General features: G+C 38.0%; 1 protein-coding gene across 1 annotated transcript in view; it reads left to right on the top strand.

Moving 5' to 3' along the window:
- Positions 1-24,220, top strand: part of ARMC3 (armadillo repeat containing 3) — a 47,982-nt gene that overhangs the window by 15,032 nt on the left and 8,730 nt on the right. The window contains exons 9-15 of the mRNA XM_010007018.1: positions 122-227; positions 15,222-15,471; positions 16,576-16,712; positions 20,225-20,393; positions 21,229-21,329; positions 22,337-22,429; positions 23,734-23,823. Of these exons, the coding sequence (XP_010005320.1) occupies positions 122-227; positions 15,222-15,471; positions 16,576-16,712; positions 20,225-20,393; positions 21,229-21,329; positions 22,337-22,429; positions 23,734-23,823 (946 nt within the window). The remainder of the gene's footprint in view (positions 1-121; positions 228-15,221; positions 15,472-16,575; positions 16,713-20,224; positions 20,394-21,228; positions 21,330-22,336; positions 22,430-23,733; positions 23,824-24,220) is intronic.

A 24,220-nucleotide genomic window follows, 5' to 3' on the forward strand; every position in this document is an offset into this window, starting at 1 on the left:
AGTAAGGTGGGAAGGGATGAACTGAGAATCTGTGCTTTCCCCTTTTTAAGGAGCATATTATAATTTTGCAGACTGCCATGGTTTATTTAAAGGTTCATGTGTACAATTATTTCTTTCAAAGGGATTCCCCAGCTAGTACAGTTACTAAGCAGTGACAATGAAGAGGTAAAAGAAGCTGCAGTAACAGCATTAGCTAATTTGACAGCAGCCAGTCCTAGTAATGCAAGGTGAGTCTGCAGTAATTACATTATTATTTAAAACGCTAATCTGAACGCAAGCGATAATATTTTGTTTTTTAAAGAATCCCTCATCTTGTCCTTATCCTACAAGGCAAATCTGTTTGAATTAGACTCTAAGGCACCTTTTTGGTTCTTAGGGTTCATCTGGAATTAGGTTGGTTCTTATCAGTATTACAAGAGTTACTCACTCTCTACTAATGTTTGCTTTATCAAGGGAAGGAATGAAGCAGATCTAATGAAAGCAGAGATAGAAATCATGATTTGAAGAGAACGTATGAGGAAAGTTTGACTCGTAATCTAAGACATTTGATGTGGGATAGTTTTTGAAAATTCAAAATCAATAAGGTATCCTTTAAAATTTGGTGGTTAATGCAACTTTTTTGACTGATTTAAACCCAGTCTTTGAGGGAGATAGCACTCAGTCTTAAGATTTGCATTCTCTTTCTATTGTTTCTCAATGAAGAGAAAATGCTTATAGTGCCCTCTCTAAAAGAAAAGTGTAACTTCAGTATCCCAAATAATTATCAAAGGATGGTTAGCTGACCCTAAGTTCCAAAATAATTGTATCAGCAAAATTCTGTTGTCAATTGCAAAGTTCTGTTATCCCAACTGTATTAAAAGTTCTCTTCAGGGAAAAGAAACAGAACAGTCTGACATACATGAGCAATCACATGTAACTAACAAACCATAAAATAAAATTCCTTAAAAGTTTTCTGGCATATACTTACGGAAGTTGTAATCCATTCACAGGCATTCTTTGAAGTGAAAAAGCAAAATAACTCACCAAATAAATTATTTGTTTGAATTTGTTGATTCAGCTCTACTAGTTACCGGTGTTCACTTAATGTTACCAGATGGAGCCATAATTTGACACAAGAGAGTAATACTCAGTTCTCATATTCATGTAGTAGGTTTTTCAGTCTGATACTCTGCTCTCCTTGTGCACGACTCTTCAGTTGGTGTCAGAGGGAGTCACACATGAACGTAAGAGCACGGTACTGGAGTCTAGGGATCAAATTTTCAGCTCCGCTATGTCTGGATTTTGTAGCACAGCCCTTTGAGGTTTCACATTGTGAAAAGGGAATCTCTGGAGAGTTATGAGTTGGTACAGCAGCTTATGCCAGCTCATTCAGTTTCTTTTGCCAAGGAGATAGTCAGGACATTGTTTAGCTGAACTGCTAGAACAATTCTCTGAGACCTCAGGCAGGGAAATAGCTGTCTCTGTTCCTCTGCATCATAATGGAGTCTGTATTTGTTTCTTGCTGGGCAGTCAGGAAATTGTGAGGGTGGCTTACATATACTTTTCTCTCTTTGCAATCCAGCTCCAAGTACAATATGGAAGCACCAGATAATCTAATCACAGGTCTTCTATGAAAATCAGGAAGCAATAATTTGTGTTAAATATGTATATTGGATGAATGCCATGTGACTATATAATTACTTCAAAGCTTCATTTCAAAATCAAAACCATTAATAAGTCATAGAAAGGTCCAAGTGTGACTAGGATCTATAAATGAATAAATAGAGTTGAACCCTCTGCTGATTGGTATAGTTCCAGCTCACTGAGTGAGTATCTGGCCCATATTTATTTTACATTCACATAATAGGAAAAAAATAGTTTGGAGAAAATGGATTCCAGATTGAGTCACCATAATCATATTTAATTCTGGAATATTTTTTTGTATATCTTGTAAGCCACTCAAAATAAGTGTATATATAAAGAAAATGCTGATATATTTTTATAGTAATGTGACCTTGCTGTGTAATTATAGTGACAATATTCTGGTCCCAAATGAGACTAATGAAACTAGTTCCCTTTTATTGGTTATATATTAGATTCTTGTTACAAACCCTCCAAGAATATTAAATCATAAAGCCAGTGGTAGCAGGTAGACCTTATGTGGCAAGAACAAAATGGCTACAGTAAAGGGGAAGACTATTTACTATAAATGTTTTCACTTTTTACCAGCCAGCCAAAAATTCAGTCTTGTTGAACTCATATACATTTGTTCTGTCGTATTTCATTTAATGAGCACTTTTTGCATGCATTATATTGATTGAAGGACAAGTACCTTGCCATTTAGTGTTGTACAGAATGTAAACAGCATATAAGACACTGCTATGTTTTCTGGAAATTTGTTATTCTTGTTTGGTCAAGAATATTTTTTCAGGAAGTGTTGTCTGCTTTTCATATAATATGGAAACAAATACCAGTGAAAACGAATTGTGTAATTAAGGCTCCCACAACAGCCAGCTCATAAGGATAAAGTCTTCCATTGATTAATAGCACAAGGACAGCATAGGCAATGGGCAATACTACCCCCTACTCATGTATATTAACCTTGACCTTTAGGTGCTTCCCCACAGCAATGAAAGGCTAGTTCTATACCCCTATACCCAATCAATCCTTTGTTTCTCAACTGAGACAGCTAATAAAGGTGTCAAATAAGGTGGAGGTTTTGTAATTAGAACACCTGTTCAAGATGAACGGGACAGAGACCAGCTTGTCATTTCACACAAGTCCCCAAGCAACCACAATTCTGGGAAAATTAATTAATTAATTAATTACTCTGGCCCCTGTATTATTTTAATCAAAGATCTAGAGCAGAAGAGGATATGAGTCCCATATAAACAGTTTGACTTTTCAGGTTTACTGGAAAATACGGATTTTCAAGATGATCTATGCCAGAACACATGAAAAGTACTATAAATAACTTCTAAAATATTTCATCATTTAGGTTTTTGCTGCAGAGCTGATATGTCATGTTCAGTAGCACATAGGAAAAAAAAATAGGGTGGTCAAGTGCCTCATTAGTTTGCAGACTGACACCCCCAGATGATGCTTTTATCAGAATTTTATCATAAATTAATGACAGAATTTTAATGCTGCTGTATATTGATGATAAATTCTTAGTAAACTTTTAATAACTATGTTAAATAAAAACAAAACTGCAAAGTATACTGCAGTTTTAACACCATATACTTATTCTAACCTGCAATAAATAAATTTGGTATGTCACTATGGGTATAGCTCTGTGGCCATCCTTGATATGTGTCAGAATTTGTTTCCATGCTCTGCTCTGGGAAGAAGAGAATGATGTTCTCCTGAGTATTTGCATCCACTTCACATTTTTTAATCCAGAACACTAACTTGCTGTATTGAAAACTGTATGCAATTATTTGGACAGCAGAATGCCAATTTATAGAATTTATGAAATCTGTCTGTTTTCGATGTGTCCAAGCATCGGGAAATGTAGGCACCATCACTTTCATAATGAACATTCATTATGCACAAGTTGAAAAATTACACTCGAACAAAGAAGCAGCAGTGCCATCTATGGGACAGAAACGTCAATTATTCTCTGCCATACAATTAAGTTCAGAACAAACGTTTTACTTCAGCCTCTACCTATTTTTTCCCATTTACATTATAATCAGTTATTTTTGCTTTTCATGTATTCAGGGTAAGCTAATTGTATTAAATATAGATATTACTTAGAAGTAACGAAGAAAGAAGATCTCAAGTGTACTAGTTAGAGATTAATTTGACCAGTTCTTCTCTTCATTATTGTCACAGCAGAAATAGCACTTCTAAAAGCTGTCTTCATAAATCTTGCAGTGTCTGAATTCTGGGCACCTAATGGAGTTACCACTAAAGAAAAACATATGCTTTGAAATTTAGAGCTTTGTACTGGACATGAAAACCAATTAACGGCCCAAATAATAATATTTGTCTTAAATTGTTTATTTTAAGTGCAAAATTTATAGCATTCAGTTAAGAGTTTGGTCTGGGGAAAGAAGGAAAGGGATGTTTTTAGTTCAGCTGTTCTCCTAAGGGCTGCAGGAAATTGTGGTTCATGACAGACTTAACGATCTGGCAGAATATTTCTCCTGGGGTTTATAATTAGTGTTACGTTACTTATTTCTAAGTATTATGTCTGGATTCAAGATAATGAAGTGTCATCCCAAAATCAGCAAACCCTGTGTTATTTAACTTCCTCATTCTTTAATTCTCCACAGAAATCAGTGGACCTATTGCATTAGCAAAATTATGTCCATATAGACAATTACAGCCATTATCACATCATCTGAATGTGTGCTTTCTCAAATGTATCAAGATTCCCAAGAACTGGGAGTAGGTTGGGGACAGTAAGATTGGCTGGGAACTCATTGGTTATGGGCACTGTGAGGAGAAAGTTAGTTGTTCCTTTGACTTCAGTGGGTATTCCATGTATTCCAAACTGAAATTCATATACTCGTCTAATGACCCAAAAGAAATCCGCAGTCTGTTCTGTGTGGATAATGCTCACCTGTAGTGAGAGTCTTTCACCTTCTTAAACAGATAGTTTCAGTGTCCGCAGCAGATTTTTATTATCTTCAAGATGGGTATGATTCTCAAGGAATAAATGTAAAGAATGTCCAGTTTTCTTACATCTCAATATTTGTGATTATATTTAGGAAGCAATTCTTATTATTAGATAGTAATATCTCTAGGAAGCAATCTTCCCTGTTAGGAAATGTCAAACGTAATCATAGCTTTTCTCTTTCAAGACTGTAGATGGAACCTAATTCACGTAAGTAGATCAATATTGAAGGGCCAGTATTACATAAGACAACACATTTGTGTGATTGTGTTAATTCATGAGAATGGAAACAAAAATGTCTAGTACAAGAGCTACAATGAAGAACAGAAATAGGTAATAATCCATTGTATAGGTTTTGTCCTTTTTGTGGTTTTACAGTTCTTCTTTATAGCATAAGTTTGTATTTCTGAAGGAGGAAATCAACAATAGAATGCCCCTCGCTGTGTTGGGTAAAGGCTGTGTTTTAATACTGACCCCTAGTGACAGAATTACATTTTTGAGTTACTGTGCTGCAAGGGAATGGGATTTTGTTACATTTTGTCGTTTGTGTCATTTTTCCATTAGCACCCATTCTGCTGAGCCTTATGCAAATACAAACGTTTCACTCATGCCATGAACAGATTCCTGGTTTGACTTTCTCTTACTGCATGTCCAGCGTGTACTTGAGCATAGGAAGTTCCACCTCAACATGAGGAAGAATTTATTTACTGTGAGTGTTACAGAGCACTGGAACAGGCTGCCCAGAGAGGTTGTGGAGTCTCCTTCTCTGGAGACTTTCAAGACCTGCCTGGATGCCTTTCTGAGTGACTTGCTCTGGTTTTTTTTGGTCCTGCTCTGGCAGGGGGGGTTGGACTTGATGATCTTCGGAGATCCCTTCTAACCTCTAATATTCTGTGATTCTGTGTGATGAGTGCTTTCTAAAGAAAAAGGACAACATGGTCATTACCCCAGAGTTCATAAGCTTTTCCATACAGGTTATGTATTGACTGCAACTGAAAACTGCAGAATGTTTTCTCATCAATTTCTCCTTTGGCAGAAAAGCTGAATCAAGGCCTAATGCTAGGCTATCATTCAGAAATAGGATCCCACTATGACTTTAACATCACATCAGATGACTGCCATGCAACCGATAGACAGTACCCTAAATCATGCCTTGCTGGCAGGTGCAAAGTGTTTCAATCAGACATCTGTTGGTTTTCTCTCTTGTGAAGGTGTGGCTATATGTAAAAGTCCCTCTATATATAGATACAGACACTGTAACTGCATTTTCTTCTCAGTACAGCTGCTTTTTCACAAAAGAACTGTGTTATGCATTTTCATGTTTGTTTGCTTTTAAACTCTGTTGCCTGTCTGGGTATATTGAAGACAGAGACAAGTGTAGAGCAGTCATCTCTTCCTAACAAAAATCTCATGTCACAGCATCCTAAATTATATCCAAAATAGTTTCAGACTGAAAACAGAGAACATCTAAATATGGATAAGGGTAACTATATAGAAGTTCTATCCCTTATAGCAAAATCTTTTGGGCTGTTTGTGCTCTCCTGCCTTCAAAGCCTTGCAGTATGATCATGATTTATCTTCTCTGTGGAAGGCTGGAATTTAATTCAGAGCATGTGTGTTGTCACCTGTAACTTCCCATGGTAGATTTCTGTGGGAACAGGTGAAACATTTTTCTTCCTGAGGGAAACTCTTAAGCTTGGGAGAGAAAACTGTGTTTTATGTAGTGGCACAAGTACAATGATTTCTCTGGAGTGTATATCCCTGCAATCAGTGATACGTGCTGAGATGAATTACACTTTTTATTAATTAATTGAAAGCAGCAAGGGTTATTTTACATTTGAGTACATTTCAGAAAAATGTATTGGTGCTTTTGCATGCACATTTTCTTTGTAATATGTTTCTAAAATAAATACAGATTATTTAAGAATATGTTTTAACTGTTGTATAGTGTAAAGTCATTTATTTTAAGTCTATTTAAGGGATTTGCAGGTTTATGGCTGATCATGCAAACTTAATTCTGCCCTGCTGTCAATTTCACTTGTGCACTGGCTGTGGCATGTTTAACTTAACTGTCATATACACAAAGGGGTAAAAATAAGCTTTCACAATTAACTTCAAACCTTTTGGCTTGCAATTTCAGTAACTTTATCTTAACATGGTAGTATATGTGTACCTTCTTAGAGATTTAATTTTAAGAGAGAAAACTAAAAGCATTAATTTCTCCAATCTGAATCATCATAAGAGCCTGAACCTTTATTAAAGCAAAACACATTGCTGGCATTAGATTTAAGTTCACAGTTGTCCAGAAAAGGCTTATCCAGAAGTGAAAGATTGGGTCAAGTTCCACGGTCTGAGTAGTGTTTGTAGAGGGACCGACTTGGCACAGTCCTTGTCCTTCCTCAGCTGGTTCTTCCAGAGATGAGGAGGAGTCACTGTCTCCTCAGTCCCTGTTCAGATGTGATGCTGTGAGTACCTTTCTTTGGCCTTTACTTTCTTCCCCTTACACCTCAATGAAGCTGCTCTGGCAGCTCCTGAATGTCTCCTCTTATTTTGGTTTTGTAACAGTGTGGATTCCAGACTCTCAGCATTTGTGCTGTTATTGATTTTTCCATGCACTACTTCTTGGATCATAAAATAGAGAGGGGGATAATGTCTTTTTCATGAGCTTATTCTGGCAACCTACGTGGAATCTGTAAGGGGCAAAAAGGGTTTCTGTTGCTGACTTTCAAGCCTTTCTCATAATAGTGGAAGTGTCAGAAATTCATAATAAAGGTTGCAAAAAACATTGTGATTGAAAGGCTCAGATATCATGAACAGATAGTTCATTACCAATGCCCCCAAAACAATTTGAATTAGGTGTACTACATTTTTAGAGCTGAGATCTATGTAACTTTGTCAAATGAGTTCAATTACAAACATTAGAAAATTTCTGTGTATCACTAAATGAGAGTAAAGTATTACAGTCTTAGTTAAATCAGACAGTTTAAGGTTGTATTGCTTCTAGACTGTGAGGTTTATTGAGTTCTTGGTTTGTTGATGTTTTAACAAGCAAAATAAAAAATAGGAATACAGTGTTCAGTTCCTGAAATGAAAAATTAAGATGGTTTGTTGATAACATCAATATTTTTATTGGAGCACAAAGAGGCCCCAAACTGTAGATCAGAGTCTCTAGTGCCAGATTCCCTTACTCAGAATAAACATACTGAGGTTAATATGTCCCTTGTATAGTGAAGAAAACAGAACTAATATTAGTCTTCAAATAAAACACAAGTGACTGTACACAGCAGTCAATTGCTTTTGAAAATAATTACATTGCAAAGTGAAATTTTTGGTAAATACAGAAGACATTTATTGGATGGGATTATTCTGATGACAAGACAAATGAAGAATACTAATAATTAAAGGGATAAAAAGGAGGATATTTCTTGAGTTTTTTCAAACTTCTGGTTATGGTACTTGGTCTCAATCAGAAACTACATAGTAAAGCTGGATCAAAATGCCTTATGTGAAGAAGAAGTAATGGGGTTTAGCACAGAGAGACTTGATTTTTTAAAACGTGTGTGTAATTAGATGCATAATTCTTATGCATAATTTACATGCAATTATGTATGAAAATGAGATATGCACAGGCATAAATGGCTAGCTAAGCACCTCACACTCAATCACAGTAATTTTGAACAGAAATTAAACATGCAGTTGCAAATACATTTGGAAAATGATGTCCATAAGGAGTCCAATGGCCTTTGTGAGGAGGAAAAATTTGGGTTTTTTTCTGAGTAGAAATTCTGTTAAACCCTCAGTCAGAATGGGGAAGTGAACAGCACAGAAGTGAGTCAAAATATAATTTAATATAAACCAGTTTATGTTCAATGGTGGTAGAAGAAGCAAAACCAAACATACTTTACTGTTTTTTTGAAGTGTCAATCTCACTAGTATATATTAAGCAGAGTCCAGAGTAAACAGTGTGAAGCTGCACCACTGCTCCTCCCCTCTGTCTCCCTTCCATGGGACGTTGCTTAGATAAGGGGTTTGGGGGCAGTCTCAGTGGTTTCTGTCAGCTCTTTGAACACTGATGGTTGCTTTCTCCATTGGGCTAGACCTCTTCAGGAGGAAAAGCTACCTGGATCATTCCCTATGCACTGGGTAAACAATCTATTACCTTTCTTGTCACGGCTTGTTCGAGGACCAGAGATATTATGCTTGATGTGATGCCAACAAAGAGGTGGATCTTGCCCTAGAGAGTTTACAGTCCTAAAAATAAAATATAAAAACAAGAAAGTTTTGGACCAGTTTTTATGGGTGGTTGTTTTCACAACATTCTACCAATGTCTGAGCTTTCCTATTGCACCCCAGACACCTAAAGCAGCAAAATGTTCAGTTCAGTGAAATTCATATCCATCTCTGAAGTAACTGTTTAAAAGGTTAACCTTAAAAAAAAAAGGTTATCTTGTGAAACTTCCGGTAATCATTTTGTTGTCAACTTTTAGTTCATTTTTGCAGTAAAAACAGTAAAGAAAACATGCTGCTTGCAGCCCAGAATGCCAACCGTGTCCAGGGCTGCACCAAAAGCAGCGTCCCAGCAGTGCCAGGGAGATGATTCTCCCCCTTTTCTCTTGTGAGACCCCATCTGGGGTACTGTGTCCAGTTCTGGAGCCCCCAACATAAGAAGGACATGGAGCTCATGGAGAAAGTCCAGAGGAGGGCCACAAAGATTATCAGATGGCTGAAGCACCTCTCCTATGAGGACAGGCTGAAAGAGTTTGGGCTGTTGATTGTTACTGGATCAAATCTGGAACAGGGGAGATTTAGGTCAGATACTAGGAGGAAATTCATTAGTGTAAGGATGCTGAGACACTGGCCCATGTTGCTCAGGGAAGCTGTGGAAGGCCCATCCCTGGAAGTATTCAAGGCCACGTTGGATGGGGCCCTGAGCAACCTGATCTAGTGGGAGGTGTCTCTGCCTATGCAAGGAAGTTGACACTAAATGATCTTTAATTTCTCTTCCAACTGAAACCATTCTATGATTCTATGATTATTTTTTTTCCTCAAACTAAGCATTTATTCTTTGAGTCTTGAGTGATCCTTTAGAGAATTTTCAAGAAAATTTCCTAGTAACATCTTAAAATATATATTTAGAAGAAGTAATAATTTAAATTTTTATTAACTGACCTTTTAATTTTGCCTTTCCTGTGACACTTGTGAAAAATACTTTAGCTATTGAATAGCTCTTGAATTCCATTGTAATAAATTTTTTTTTAACTACAGAGCATGGTTAAGGTCATTAGGGGACCTGAACTTTGTATACCCTGGTTAAAGTAAATGCTCAACCCAGTTAGGTTAAGGCCCTCTAATGATCATAGCCATGTGATTGTAAACCATAACATTTTAATTCTTTTAACTTGACTTTGAGCTCTCTGATTTCCATTCCTGTCTTGTCTGCTTTTTCTTGTTTGTTGGTTTGTAATTCAGATAGTCACCTTTTCAAAAACACATGGTGATATTACAAATGCAACATCTTTTTTTTCCCCTTGTCACTGTCTTCTTTCCTTTTCCCCAATCTTTTCTCTTCATGATTAAAGAAGTTGGGGTATTTTGAATCTTTACACAATAAATTGTTGTCACAGTTTGACTTAGGTCCGACAACAATGCTCTCGATCCCCTCCTCCCCCCAACCCAGGTAGGAAAGGAGAGAGAGAAAAAGAGAGAGACTTGGCTGGATTGAGAACTAAACTACACAGCTTTAATTAAAACACTAATGAATCATACAAGAAAATATATACAATTATATACAAATATATTCAGGAATGGGCAAAAAAACCTCTCGCCTCCCCCCACCCCAGCAACTCCCACAGCACTTCCCTGAACTGGGAAGAGTCCCGAGGAATCCCGGAGCTGCTGCTGGAGAAAGCAGAGAGTTATGGGGGTCACGAGAGATCAAGCCGGAGGATCGACGGTGATGGATGAACAGAGTCCTCCCTGGACGCCGGCCATGGACGGAAGAGAAGGGAAGAAGAAGAAGGAAGGAAGTTGTCTTCTGTGATCTCTGACCTTCCTCTCAGCTTACGTAGATATATGGAATGGAATATCTTTGGCCAATTTTGCTGTCCGTCTAACTCAGCCTCCTACGGGGGGGTCACAGATCTCCCCATAGTGTCTGAGCCGGCAGAGTGCAGGTGCGGCCTTGAAGCCTCAGTAGTTAGAAAAACATTCCACTGTCTTATCAGCCTAGCAGAACACACTGTTGCTAGTTACAAGAAAGCTTACTGAAGAAAAAAAAAATCAGTAAAAAGAAAAATTGGCTTCATCCTGGCCCAAACCAGGACAAACATGAAAGAAAAGAGCTTTGGATTTATGTAATTTACTCCTTTCCACATGAAATAGTGTATACTTTTTTTCAGCTACACAAGGCTCCCTCCTTCCTTGAGGATGTAGTCCTATAGTGAGAGCACTGATAAATGCACCACCTCACTAAGGTGTTTTTGAGGCAGAGTGTGTTCTGGAGGCAGAGAGAGGTGCTAGTACTGGTCTACAGGAGGCCAAGACGGTGCTGGTTAAAGCTTCTGCCTCTGACTTTTGTTTCCTTGTAATAAGAAGCCCTACACAGTGCGTATCTCTGCCCAAGATGGGTGGGAACAAAGACCTCCATACTTAGATCTTTATGTTATAGTATTTCAGCACCTTAAAAAGGTAAGGGTATTCATTCTTTCAGCTCCTTCTGAGGTCAGTCTCTGAAGCAGCTGGGGCTCCATGCCCAGGGTGACAGCACTATTTCTGTTATCAAGGGGGCTGTAGGGTAGGAATGAGTTGAACTATAAATTCCCTATTCTTCCTTCTTCCCTCATAACCTCTTCTGTACTATCTCTGTTCCCAGGACACACTGTTGCCCTCAGGTGTTCATGCCCCTTTAAAATTTTATTCTGAAAGGTACTGGCTACCTTCAACTCTCATTTCTTGCTGTTGTCACTTCTAACAGGATTTCTTTTTTGCCTTGTGATCCATTGTGCTACTTGATTAAACTATACTCATGAAACTGATTCAGAACGAATCTGTGCAGAAGCAAAGCACAGGATTGAAATAAATATGTATGATCTTCTAAATCAGTGGTTCACAACCTTCTTGAAGTTGAGTGGCACTTGAGAAAATTGGCTCTGCTCTGTACCTTGCTGGGGTCAACTCTGAGCACACAAGGAGCTGTCACCTTGCTTTTTTGTTAAGCACTTGTGTACTTGCTGGCTTTATGGAAATTCTAGTAAATCTGCTTATAATATGATTGGCTACGTCATTCAGTTCCATGTATCATCCTGGAATCAGTCTGTTTAGGGACTACATGTTTATTAGGATTTCCTATGGGAAAATGCACGTGTTACTGGGCATAGTATATAGGTAACTTATTGCAGGAGTATTGGATGTACTACACTTTGAGATGTAGTGATTTCATGAGTAGTGGACCTGTCCCATAAATACTGGAATTTCTGTGTAAAAAAAACCCCTGATTTCAAGGTGTTGGGGTTTGTTTCGTGTTTTGTTTGGTTAGTTTTGTTTTGTTGGTGTTTTTTTTTGCTGGGTAAGGTATGTGTGTGCATAGTGTGTAGTGCTGTAAATCTGATAGCTTATGGCCTCGCCTCACTGTGCATGGCTGTGGGCAGGTATGATGAGTCTCTCCCCTACTTGGCCAGCAGGTACATCATGTCTTTGTTACACATGCTGTGAATGGGATGTTTTCCGGTAAACCTGTGGTACATATGTGGGGTCTGGCTGATCCTTACATGTGCAGTCAACATGTCCACATTCAGCAGCCTGGATAGAGCTACAGCACTCCTGAAGCTGGAAATCTGGATAAAATTTCCATGGGGAAGAGAAGACAATTATAACTAGAGAACGTAGAAAAAAAGACTGTACTCACTGAAATAAAACAAACAAACCCAAAACCAAACCAAATAAAAAAACAACCAACAAAAAAAAAAAACCCTGACAAAACAGTTTCAGCTCTTCCTTATTTGGTCCAGGGGAGAAGGGGAGGGAGGACACCCAGGTAAGGGGAAATGCAGCTAATTAAAAACTCTGAGGAGTGCAGTGCAGAACATCTGAAAACATGGGTTTCCCTTCTGAACAGAAACTGGAGGGCTTGCATTAAAGTTACTGGTGCTCCTGGAGGATTAATTAGCCAACAATGAACTGGCCCTATACCTTTATGCTGTACCCAAGCTAATAACTCTACTCATCTTCAGTCCCTGGATTTCTGCCTTTTCCCTGGTTTTCCAAAGTAGGAAATACTGCCTGCCTGCCAGCCTTCCTTACACCCATGCTCCAGCACTACCTGTTCTGCCATTGCCTTGTAGCTAAGGCAGAGATCAGGCAACAACCCCTGTCAGCCTCTGCTGAGTCATTCCAGGTATGCTCAGGAGGATTTGCAGCCTGCTGTCTGAAAAATGTGGTTTGCAGGTACTTAGGCACTAGGATGATTTCACAGTAAGATCTACGTCTTGTCGCTCGCGTGATGGGTTGGCATATTCTGCTCCCTGTCCTGTTTGCATAAGAGTGGCTATCAGCATTCCTGAGGTTTTTTATTTTTGTTAATGCCTTCACAGTCTTTCGCATAACTACTTTTGTGTATGCAGTACTTGTAAGCTTGTGTTTATTTTGTAACTGTGTAAGTTACCAAAAGGTTAGATTTTGGTAAGATGCTGTCACAGTAAAAGTAAGATTTTCACTTCCAGATTTCTCTTACTAATGTTTTGACAGAAATTTAGCAAAACTTATTAAAAATGTACATACTTCTGTTGTTGAAGTGCTTAGATATGCTTGTATAGAGGTGGAAGAGTTTGTTTTTGATATAGACAAAACGCACTAAAAAGGAGTATAAAAAGCAGTTGCAATGAAAATTCAAATTGCCATCTGCACATTTCTATTGCTAACAATTTTGCCAACTTTTGTTTAACAAACAGATGAGCCCAATGTAAAATTACTAAGAGCAGATAGTAAATTGGACATATGCCTCAAATCATTTGATCAAATTTTATATACAAACTCAGAAGGAAGACAATTCAATTTTTATAGTGTGCTGGTTTATAATGATATTGGAAAAAATACCACTGAAATGACCATAAGATGATGTAGACAAATAAGTTAATTTTGCTCAGTAGAAAGCAGGTTTGGCAAGAAGGTCAACAGAAATTTGAAGTTATGGAATATCTTATGGCATTTGATGGATGTAAACTACATGTGTATCAGTAATCTCTTTTGCCTATGGCAAAGAAACTAAAGAATGCATAATGAGGTGGTAACCCAGAAGCGTGTACCTTTTCAGATTCATGAGATCATGGTAGTTTCCCCTCAGCCAGGCCAGGTTCCTTCTTCAGGGTCTGCATCAGTTGTAGTCAGAGTTTGCTATCCTTATAAGCCAGGTCACCAGCTGCTTTTAAATGTATTCTTTATCACAAATATTAATATGAAGTTTACTTTTTTTTTTCTTTTAAAAGGCACTGTGCTGGTGAGTGATGGAAGCAGAATAGCAGTGTTAAGACAAAGTGCTTGTAGGCCAGTTCATTCTGCTGTGACTGAGATGTAGGCCAACATGACTACTAGTTTTGCTGCACATTAGACTCAAGTCACTGGCAAATGTGTCCTCTAATCATGCAGCTGCCTGCACCTTCTGCTATCTCTTGCCCGAAGCTGCTATTTCCCTCATAGTCCTTCTTCAACTGTTTTTTCTTAGCCATTGTCTAATCTAAATCTACAAAATCATCCTTGAAAAAATCCCAGCAGTCTTCCCCAATTTTATTTGCAAACAGGTTGTTTTGCAGGTCTAGCTCAGACCTTGGCCACCCCAGCATTTGTCCCAGCACTGCTGGGGGCAGCACCTCCAGCCACGGCTGCAACCATCGTCTGAGCACAGGGAGAATATTTAAACTGGATCTGCTGCTGATAGACTATGACCACAGTCATAGCCAGCCCCACACTCAGTCCTGATGTGTCTGTTGTACTCCTGCTGTCTAAATCACCTTGTATAAAGCCAGCGTAATAATTTCAACATTGCACTCATCTGCACCATTTACACCTACTCTGTAAGAATGCAGAAGCTTGCTGGACTATGTTTATGCCACCTAAGTATCCCATCACAGAAATGTACAGAGACAGCAAAAAGAACAACGTGATATTCCAGGCACTATAAACCTCATTAGAAATAGTGCTAGAGTGATGAGGGGGAGAGGTGATAAATCTCTGCAGAGGCATTTGCCTGGAGCTAAAGATGCAGAAACTCTACTTTCTTTGAAAAGATGCAAGATTTTGTTAACTTGTTTGAAACTTAAGAAAGAATCCGTGTCCTAATAAGTTAAGGAATCCAGAATTTTGTGACTTGGATTTTCTACTTAGGTTTTGCCTCTTGAGCTTCACACTGTGTCAAATATAGTTAAGGCATTAGAAAGAGGGATATCACCATTCAGTTATTAATTCCAACTTCATACTATACTTTAGAATATAGACATTAGCCTTGCAATTTCTTGCAGGTAAGCAATATTTTATATTCTTGAAACACAATGGTAAATACAACGCACTAAGAGCAAAAGATGGTCATAACATAATAAAGCCTTCTCCTTTTTCTCCTTCGTTTTGCTAGCACTTTTCTTGAGGCGGATGGAATTGAGCCGTTAGTGAATACCTTGAGTGCTCAGAGAGATGGAACCATTGCTAGTGCTGCCACAGTGCTCACAAACCTGGCCGAGCAAGTGTCGCTGTGCACGAACATCCGGAGCCAGGGTATCCTGAGGGCACTTGCAGAGCCCTTGCGCTCCAGCAACAGCCAAGTGCAGAGCAAAGCAGCCTTTGCTGTGGCTGTATTTGGTTGTGATGCTGAGGCAAGAACGGAGGTAAAACTACTCTTTAAGCTTGTGGGTATTTATAACATATCTAACCATCCTGAGGTTGGTGTTATACTTACTTAGAATCTTTCTGGTTTTTTGGCCTGTCCTAGAAGTCCCAGGATATCTGTGTAGTCACTAATTTTTCACTTTCATCCTTGGCTTGTTCAACTAAATTTGGCTCAGTTTGTCATAAGAACTTGGAAGGGGTTTTCTTTAATTTGTATTTTTACTGCTGTATTTGCTTGCACCAAATTAAGTGGCTTCAATGAGCTTCAACCAGGGCTATATCTTAATCCCCATGTTTATGGGTGTTAAACATTAGTTTCTTTCTACTGCAACTGTCAGCTAAACTTTGAATATGAGAAGTTCTGTCCTCTTTAATTCTCCCTCAGTGTTACTCTGTTGCCCACTTTCAAGGCATGAAGGGCTATGTCTGACCTTGATTAGTAAGATACTGGATGTGCATGGGGTAAATGTCATTCAGACAAAACTCAGATTATAATTGATCTGTTGATCAGTGGCATCCAGCAAGTTGAACTTTAAACTGTTTATCAATGGTCGTACTATTTTCTTTTCATAAACAAGGAGGATGCTACGTGCATTCACAGATCCTAAGCTGGGGTTTTCTCATGGGTCAAGGCTGTTAATTAGGACATGAATAAGGGGCATAGATAATTAATCTGCCTCTTTCAGTGTCCTTTAAATGCCTTTCTCTTCAAAAATCCAAATGAGCAATATTTCCTTCAGTGTGTATAGGAAAGATACTGTAGCACACAAGAGAACAGGATGTTAATAAGATTGTCATACATACAATATGATACAAATTCAAATATATTGTCTTGTAAATTAGTTGCTAGGAGGCAAGAGAACACAGAAAAAGCTGTGAAACTCCCTGTGGCAATCTTGGGTTGCATAGTCTCTTCAGTTTCCACACTGCAATCTAAGAATGGAAAAGGGTTGACAGAAGCAGAGAATCCCCATGAATGACCTTTCTACCAGCCCATTATAGCTTGTCTACAATGTTGAATGTTTCCAAAGGTGAATTTCACAGGCTGTTCTTGCTGGGACAGACAAAAGATCTAAGTGGCAATGTCTTCATTTTTGTTATAGTTAAGAAATGCGGGTGGACTGCGACCACTCGTGGCATTGCTGAGCTCCAAGGATGAAGAAGTCAGAAGAAATGCCTGTCGGGCTGTTATGGTCTGTGCAAGTGATGAGCAAACTGCTGTTCAACTATGCAGACTGGGGTGAGTAGACATACTATCAAGGGGCAGAGGGAAGATTTTGATGAGAGAAGTCTATTAAGTTGATCTTTACATATTTATAGTAGAGTAACAGTTAAGCTGTACTTTCTGCTAAGCAGAAACTACTTTTGCACCACAGATGTCACAGATGAAATGGTATTGATTTTAAACAACAAAAGTCTTAAGAAAAAATGCAAGCCCAAAGAGGAAACTGTAATTATAAAAACATTTATTATTTCTGTGACTGAGTAAAGCTTTATGTTGAAGATGTGCTTTTATCAGTCAAAATTAGGGACTACAGTGACCCATACATATGAAACTGAAATAAGTGTTTCAGGCTAAGTTCAATATGCAGTAAATTGGATTTATTACACACAGGTTAAATTTGGTTTACAAACTCTTGTTAACTGCAGGTGTGCTGAAATGTTATGTAGAAGAGACTCTAGTTTATTCCTTCATAGGGTCTCTAAGATCCATATATTAATATCTGAATGACAAAAGCTGTTTTAGATTGTAAGAATTAAGGCACAGGGCTCCTTATATGAGGTGACTCCTGTAGTTGTCATTGAATTAAAATATATGTAATTGCTCTGCTCCCTCTGCTGGACATTTCTCTGATTACTGCACATACACTTAAAATCCATCTATGCGGGGATTCTGCAGAGTATCTCTGAAATTTAGGTCTGGAAAGGACCTCGGAGGTGGTGTTACACATCTGCCCACTGTAAGGCTGAATCAGGCACACTGACATTTTTGCTTGTTGAGTGTAAATTCCAGTTCTGAGGGGGTTTCACAACTTTCTGAGGTAACCTCTTCCAGTGCTGAAGTATCCTGACAATTAGAAGGGCTTTCTGAATTCTAAATATCCCTTAAACAAATCAATTCAACTACATGTTGCCCTAATTTCAATGGAATTGAATAACTACCTCTTAATAACAATTAAGTTTAACTTACTGAGTTTTCTCATGTTCCATGTCCCTCTCAGCTTCCTTTTCATAACAAAGTAAAAATGTTAAACTTATTTGTGTTTTGAAATCTTGTATAATTTTGCCACACACATCTCTGAATTTCTCTCATTTATTTATGCCATTTAAGTGCCATCTCTCAGACTGGACGAGGTACTTCAACTATGGTCATATCACCATAAAATAAAGCTTAGTAACTATTTTCTGTATTTGTCTGTCTAGCACTGTTATTTAATTGCTTCTTTGTGACAGTATCAGAGTGGGACTCTTAATTTTGTGTCCTTCCAGTTTGACAGGATATTGTTGATAATAATGCATTAAGTATAGTTTTTCAGCCAGTCAAGCACTACTTCATGATAGTTTAATATAGTTCACATTACCCTGACTTGCTTCTATGTATTCAAGTAGGAATACATTATGAGACCTATTAAAGTCAAATCTTAGCTCAAAGTCAGCTTATATTTCACTTTTACTTCTTCTGTCTTTACATTAAATCAGTTACCCTTAATCACAGAAAGGATTAGATTAACTTTACATTATTTATTTTTTACAAATACATAATGGCTACTTTTTACCACCTGTCTCTTATTGCTTGCAAAATGATTGTTTAATCATTAGATATGGTGTCCTTTGGACACAGAAATTTGGCTAAATTATCTCTATTATTTCCTTATTCTTACTTTTTTTCAAATCTAGATACTACCTTTGCCCTTCTCCACTATCCTGGCACTTTGCTTGTCCTCCCTGAATTTTCAAAAATTGTTAAGTTATTCAGAGGTTGTTTTTACTAATTCATAGAGTAGTATGCAGTAAGTCTCCTCAGGCACTGATGACTTTGTCTCTTCAAACTTATTCTAGACATGTTAAGCCAACTGTTTCTACCTCCTTGTTAATATTACTGCCAGGCATCTGCTTGCAACCTTTTTATGAAAACTGAAGCAAAAAAGGCATCAGACACTTCAGTCTTCTGCTCCATCTGTTACAAGTTTTCTTCCCACACACTAGTAATAGTCCTACATTTTCCTCTCTGACTTGCAACATATGAAACATTTATTTTTGTTTCAGTCCCTTAATAGGTATATCTCACTTTGCCTGTGGGTGTTTTGGTTTTTTCCCTTTTTCTTCCCTGTTGGAAGTGGCAGTGTTTCTATTTCTGTATCATAAAATCATAGACTCATAAACTGGTTTGGGTTGGAAGGGACCTTACAGATAATCTAGTTCCAAAGCCCCCTGCACGGGCAGGGACACCTCCCACTAGAAGTCTTTTTTTTTGCTTTTGGGTCTTCACAGAATTTTTGTTTCACCCATATTTGTCCCTTTTTGGCTTGTCTTTCCCCCATGCAAAGATAATGTGCTGTTGTGCCTCTGATGTCATCTCTCTTCAACACTTCTGTATTCATTAGGCTTTTCTTATTCATTTTCCCCTTTAAAATTCTTCCCTGCATTACTTGCTGGTTACCTGACTTGTTTGCATTATGCTGTGTGATGAAGAGCCTGTACTGCTGTTCCACCAATTTCTGCCATTGCTCTCTTCTAAAAGAGAAGGCTGTCATTTGCCTTGCTTGAAAACCTTTTTCTCTGGAATCCATCTGATGTATGTTCAGAAGTCTAGATTGTAAATGTCCGCAGCTGAGGCTCCCTGTGTAGTTCACAGAGAGAAATGGGCAGTCTAAATGTGCATTTCATTATATATAGATATATAAAATTGGTTCCTTAGGATGCGAAGAATGTCTGCATGTGCAAATAAATTTGAACATGCACATACACGCATATGGATATATCTGCCTCTTTTTTCCTGTTGTTTTCATTCCAAAACGGTTCCAAAATTGCACTTTAGTATGTTCTCCTGATTCAGCTTAGTTTTTCTTCTTAGTGAACTTTTACTAAGTTTTCCAGGTCAGAGGTTATCAGTATCTGAGTTTCAGCACCAAAACCAGCCTGAGGAATGAATTCCTGTTCTCGTGGGTCCTCACATGATTATTTTTATGTTATATGTGTCCGTGCTGCAAAACCCCTGCACCTTATGTTTCCAAGCTCATCCGTGTTTTGTAAATCTCTGCCAGCTATCCCTCCCAAAACAGTGACAGTCCTAAACCAGAAGGATTCATTCATTGCAAAATGACACCTGCAAATTGCATCACAAGTTGGGGAGAGAGGGAGATAGAGAGAGAGATTGTCCAAACCATATCATATGGTTAGCACTGAACATTATTCTTTTTACTCTGCTTTTACATCCTTCTTTTTCTCAGGTTCTCTGTGGTACCCAACATCCTTCTGTGCAAAAGGTTGTGGCATCCTGTCAGCATTTCTTTTATGTAACTGTTTAAGGGCCTGAAGGGATTGCTTTTAAGCACTGCAAGTGATTTTCCTCCCCTAAAAAAAAGAATTCTGTGCAGCACAGCCAGCTCTTTGCTGGTCCAGGGATCACCAGCCTAGCACTTGGAAATAAATCTCTCTTGGCCTCGGCAGTGCTACAAACTAACTCTGAAATGTATAATAACAATTGATTGGTATGTAATGATTAATTAGTCTTTGTATTGTGTTTAACAGTGCTTTAGATATCCTAGAAGAAATGAATCTATCAACAGGGCGCAAAAATAACTTCACTGAAGCTGCTCTGGGAAAGCTACTTGATAACAATCTTTCCCAAAAATACAGCCAGATAGGATATTTATCATCAAGTGACATCATTACTGATGGATTCTATGATTGTGGTCAGGTAAGCTACTTTATTTAAACTACTCAGAGTAAAATTTTCTTCTTATTTAGAAAAAGTAAGAGTACTAGAGCAAAAGCCAGACTCTGGCTACATAAAATACTTTGGTTTTTTTCCTGAAGTTTCCCAGCTTTATACTAGTTGCTTTTTTGTTATCTTTTTTTATGGATGAAATCTCATGATCTTCATGCTATCCCCCAGCTGCAAATTTCATCCCAATCCCCTGTGAGCTTCCTTTCCAGTTGTTCTGGTCTCTTTTGCTGCAAAATACTTGATACTAACATGATGCTGAATGACCTATGGACTTTCTGTTTGTTTAGTTTTACATAACGAAGGAGAGAGTTCATGTTTTCACCTTGGTTGTGACTCTTTCTCTCACAAAGCACTGTTTATGTATAAAGAATGACTCCACTATGTATCACTTGTTAGTGCTGTGTTCAGCTTAAATCTGAGAAGGACTCTTCAAAATGCCCAAATGAATTAGAAACAGCAGTCTTACTGAAAATCAGCAAAATACCTGCTCCCAAAGCACTTGGTTGCTTTTGAAAATTCTATCTTATGTTGTGAAGCCTTCAGAAGCAGGAACATTTCCTTATTCTAGAACTCTTTGGGATTACACAGTAGCAATAATTACAAGTTAAATTATTTATGAACTTTCTTTTTTTTTAAACTGATGGAGAAACCAATTTTACGTATTTTGAGTAGCTTTGGATGTTATTATGTAAGTCTTCTGTAAAGATTAGGAATTTTCAGTCACGCTTTAGGTATCTTTTAAATTTTTATTTTTTCATCTTTAACTGGGCAGAACACCTTATCTTTTATTCTAATTTTCTTGTAGCTAAAACCTGGAGTGAAAATTTTATCTTTGGAGGAACTGAGTATGCAAGAGCTTACTGACCGTCGGGCCATAATCCTCGTTAATGCTAAACGACAAGAAGAGTGAGTCATGTCTGATCTACCAGCATCTGCTGTTTCCAGTACAAACTACATAGTATATACATACACACACATATATAAAGTAGAGAGACCTCGGCGTTGTGCTTCATGTCCTAGAAGGCAAAAAAATGTAATTTACAAAATAAGGATTTGGAAAATAACTTTTTCTCCCTCTAGACAGAAAAGATTTATTAAGTTGAATTGCACCTTTTAACACCCTTCCTGATGTTGGGACACCCAGTGTTTTATTAGTTATAACAAAGCTTGTCATCTGACATAGTAATTATGTCACCTAAGCTGAACGTAAACATATGACAATTAAACCTATGATTTTATGATCTTGTACAGACAAATGCATTGAATTCTAAGCACAATATTCCAAGGGGCAGCACAAAGCGAAGCATCAAGCTTTTGGCCTTGATGAAGAACCTGTGTCTGTTTATTCTCTGTTTAAGTTGAGTCCAGTCTAACAATCTTAGATTTGAATGCAGGAAGTTGGTATTGGAGATGTTTAACGGGGAGTCATTTCCTGTAAACAGTCTCATAGATCAAAGAATGCTCTACCAATATTTTGCAACTCCAAAACCTTCTTCTCTGTCAACACATCACATATTTGCTTTACAGTATCATTAGCTTCCCTTTTAAGCTTGTATATGACACCATAAAGATGTCTGAGAATATCTATGACAAATTAAACTTCTGCGCTCTTTGTTGATCCCTGGAGTTGTCTTAAAGTATCAGGTTTTTTTCTTTGATACAGCTTCTTGCCTTTGTTCCTTGGCAGCAGTCTTACTCCCCAGTTACTCTTGTGTCCATAATTTGGTATTCTCGACTTCATGTTTGATCCCTGAATCAATATCTGGTTTATTAACAGTTAGGTTATTTCTTCCATTTATATACTTCCTGTGAATATCTTCACTGTCCTTTAAAATCAGGATTTCATATTCATAGCTTAACATGCAAATTCTAATTCTGCAAATAACATGCAAAAATATCTTGTTCTGTTTCAGTCTTGCAGGAGAGGAGAATGCACAAGATTCAACTAATGAACTGACCGTCTCATCACCTTCTGTTTCAAGAAGAGGCAGTAGAAGAAAAAGAAGGTGTGATTTTAAGATTTACTAGTAGTCAATGTTCTGTTATTGTTCTAGCATTAGAAATAGGATTCTGATTGAAAATAGTGATATACAGTTTCCTAGCAGAGTACAAATGCTCAAATACAATGTTAAATGTGTTTTTGGAGTCTTTGATTCACCTCCCAATTGCAGTTATCTTCCTTTGTCTATCTTAGTAATTATCCGTCCTCCCTCCTTATGCTATATTTTAAAATCTCCTCTTTATTTGGCTGGTTTTCCTTTCAATATCCCTCGGAGGCTGTGAAATGTTATTTTACAGCTTGACAACTATGTCACAGGGAAATTGGGGTAGGAATTCTTTCTCAATTTAGATCCTAGACCCAAAATAAAGTTTTCTACGCTGCCTACATGCATCCTTATTTCTAGATTAAATTTCCTCCAGTGAAATTCCATAGATGGTGTGCTCAGTGTGTCCTGGTTTTGACAGCAAACAGCCTAAAAATGCCTTGCTCTTGCAAGGCTTGCTCTGATCCATGCCATACACTAAGTGCAGTCCTGCACTCCTTTCTCTGGAACTGATCAGGTGGGCATGTCTACTGATACCAAGTATGTCAAACCCTCTAATCTGGTACTGTGAAATTAATTTCCTTCTTTTACAGAAAAAGGATTTGAGCCTGTCCCTCCCACCTGCAGATAGCTGATCACAAGATACTTGTTCTGGGGCAAGAAAACTGAACCATCGTCTCCTGACTGTGCTTTATGTAAAACAGTGGCACAATCACGAGCACAACAGTGTCTTTCAGAGAAAGCAAGTGTACATGTCTAATTCACAGGGAATGTTCAGGATTCCAAATCCAGACCAAATAGAGTGTTCTTGCCATTTATGAGATGATGTCTAGTTATTGGTAGGAACATTATGTAGCCTACAACTCTCCTCAGCTTTTCTGTTAGCTAACTTATGCTGGTTTCTTTGAGTTCCAGTTCTGACTTCCTATTTTTTTTAATTTTATGGTATGGAGAGCCTGGGCCATGCCTCAGGGCTCTCCATTCCAGTCAGTGGTGGGCATTACAAAATGCTAAGTGCTGCTTTTATATAAAAAAAAGGGAGAGACAGAATGTCTGCTGTGGGAGCAGAGGTGCTATGTTTGCAGTTTTTAGCTTGAAGCTCATCCATAAAATATTATATGCCACTTTCTATGCAGGCATTTTATAGATAGCAATAATGGTTGATTTCATAAGGCTGCTTGTATATTTCTTTGTACCTGTGCATTTATGTGTGCTTGAGAGATGAAATACATAGAAAATTGGAACCTGCTTTGTGGTCTCAACAGTTCAGCAGCATCTCTGGCGGACGAAAAGCAGGAGTTATCTGGACACAGATCTTCACTGAGCAAAAGAAGCACTAGAGAAAAAGCCTTAAGGTATTGTACTTTGATTTATATGTGTATCAGTTGGTTTAGAACTGACATACAAATTGTTGACAGATAATAGCTACTGACTGTGAAGGGTTGAGGTTCTGACTTAAATTAGGACTCAAATTGTGAGTTAAGACTATCCAAAAGACTTACAAGGCAGACATTTACATTTGACTAGGTATTCAAACTGCAAGAACTTCTGGAGTTCAGTTTAAATCCTTTTGTAGTAGATAGCTGAAATGAATCATATTAATCGCATTATGGAAGAAGGTTCCTGCTTCTGGATGCAAAAGAGTAGATATGGCATCTGGAGGGTCTTACCAGGCGTGTTCTAGCTTCTGGTCATTTACCAGGTCCTCTCAATGCCCAGCATGCTTTGGTCATGACCAGCCCTGGCTTACTC

This window comes from Chaetura pelagica, unplaced genomic scaffold (genome assembly GCF_000747805.2).
Source record: "Chaetura pelagica isolate M959 unplaced genomic scaffold, ChaPel_1.0 scaffold17, whole genome shotgun sequence".
NCBI lineage: Eukaryota > Metazoa > Chordata > Aves > Apodiformes > Apodidae > Chaetura > Chaetura pelagica.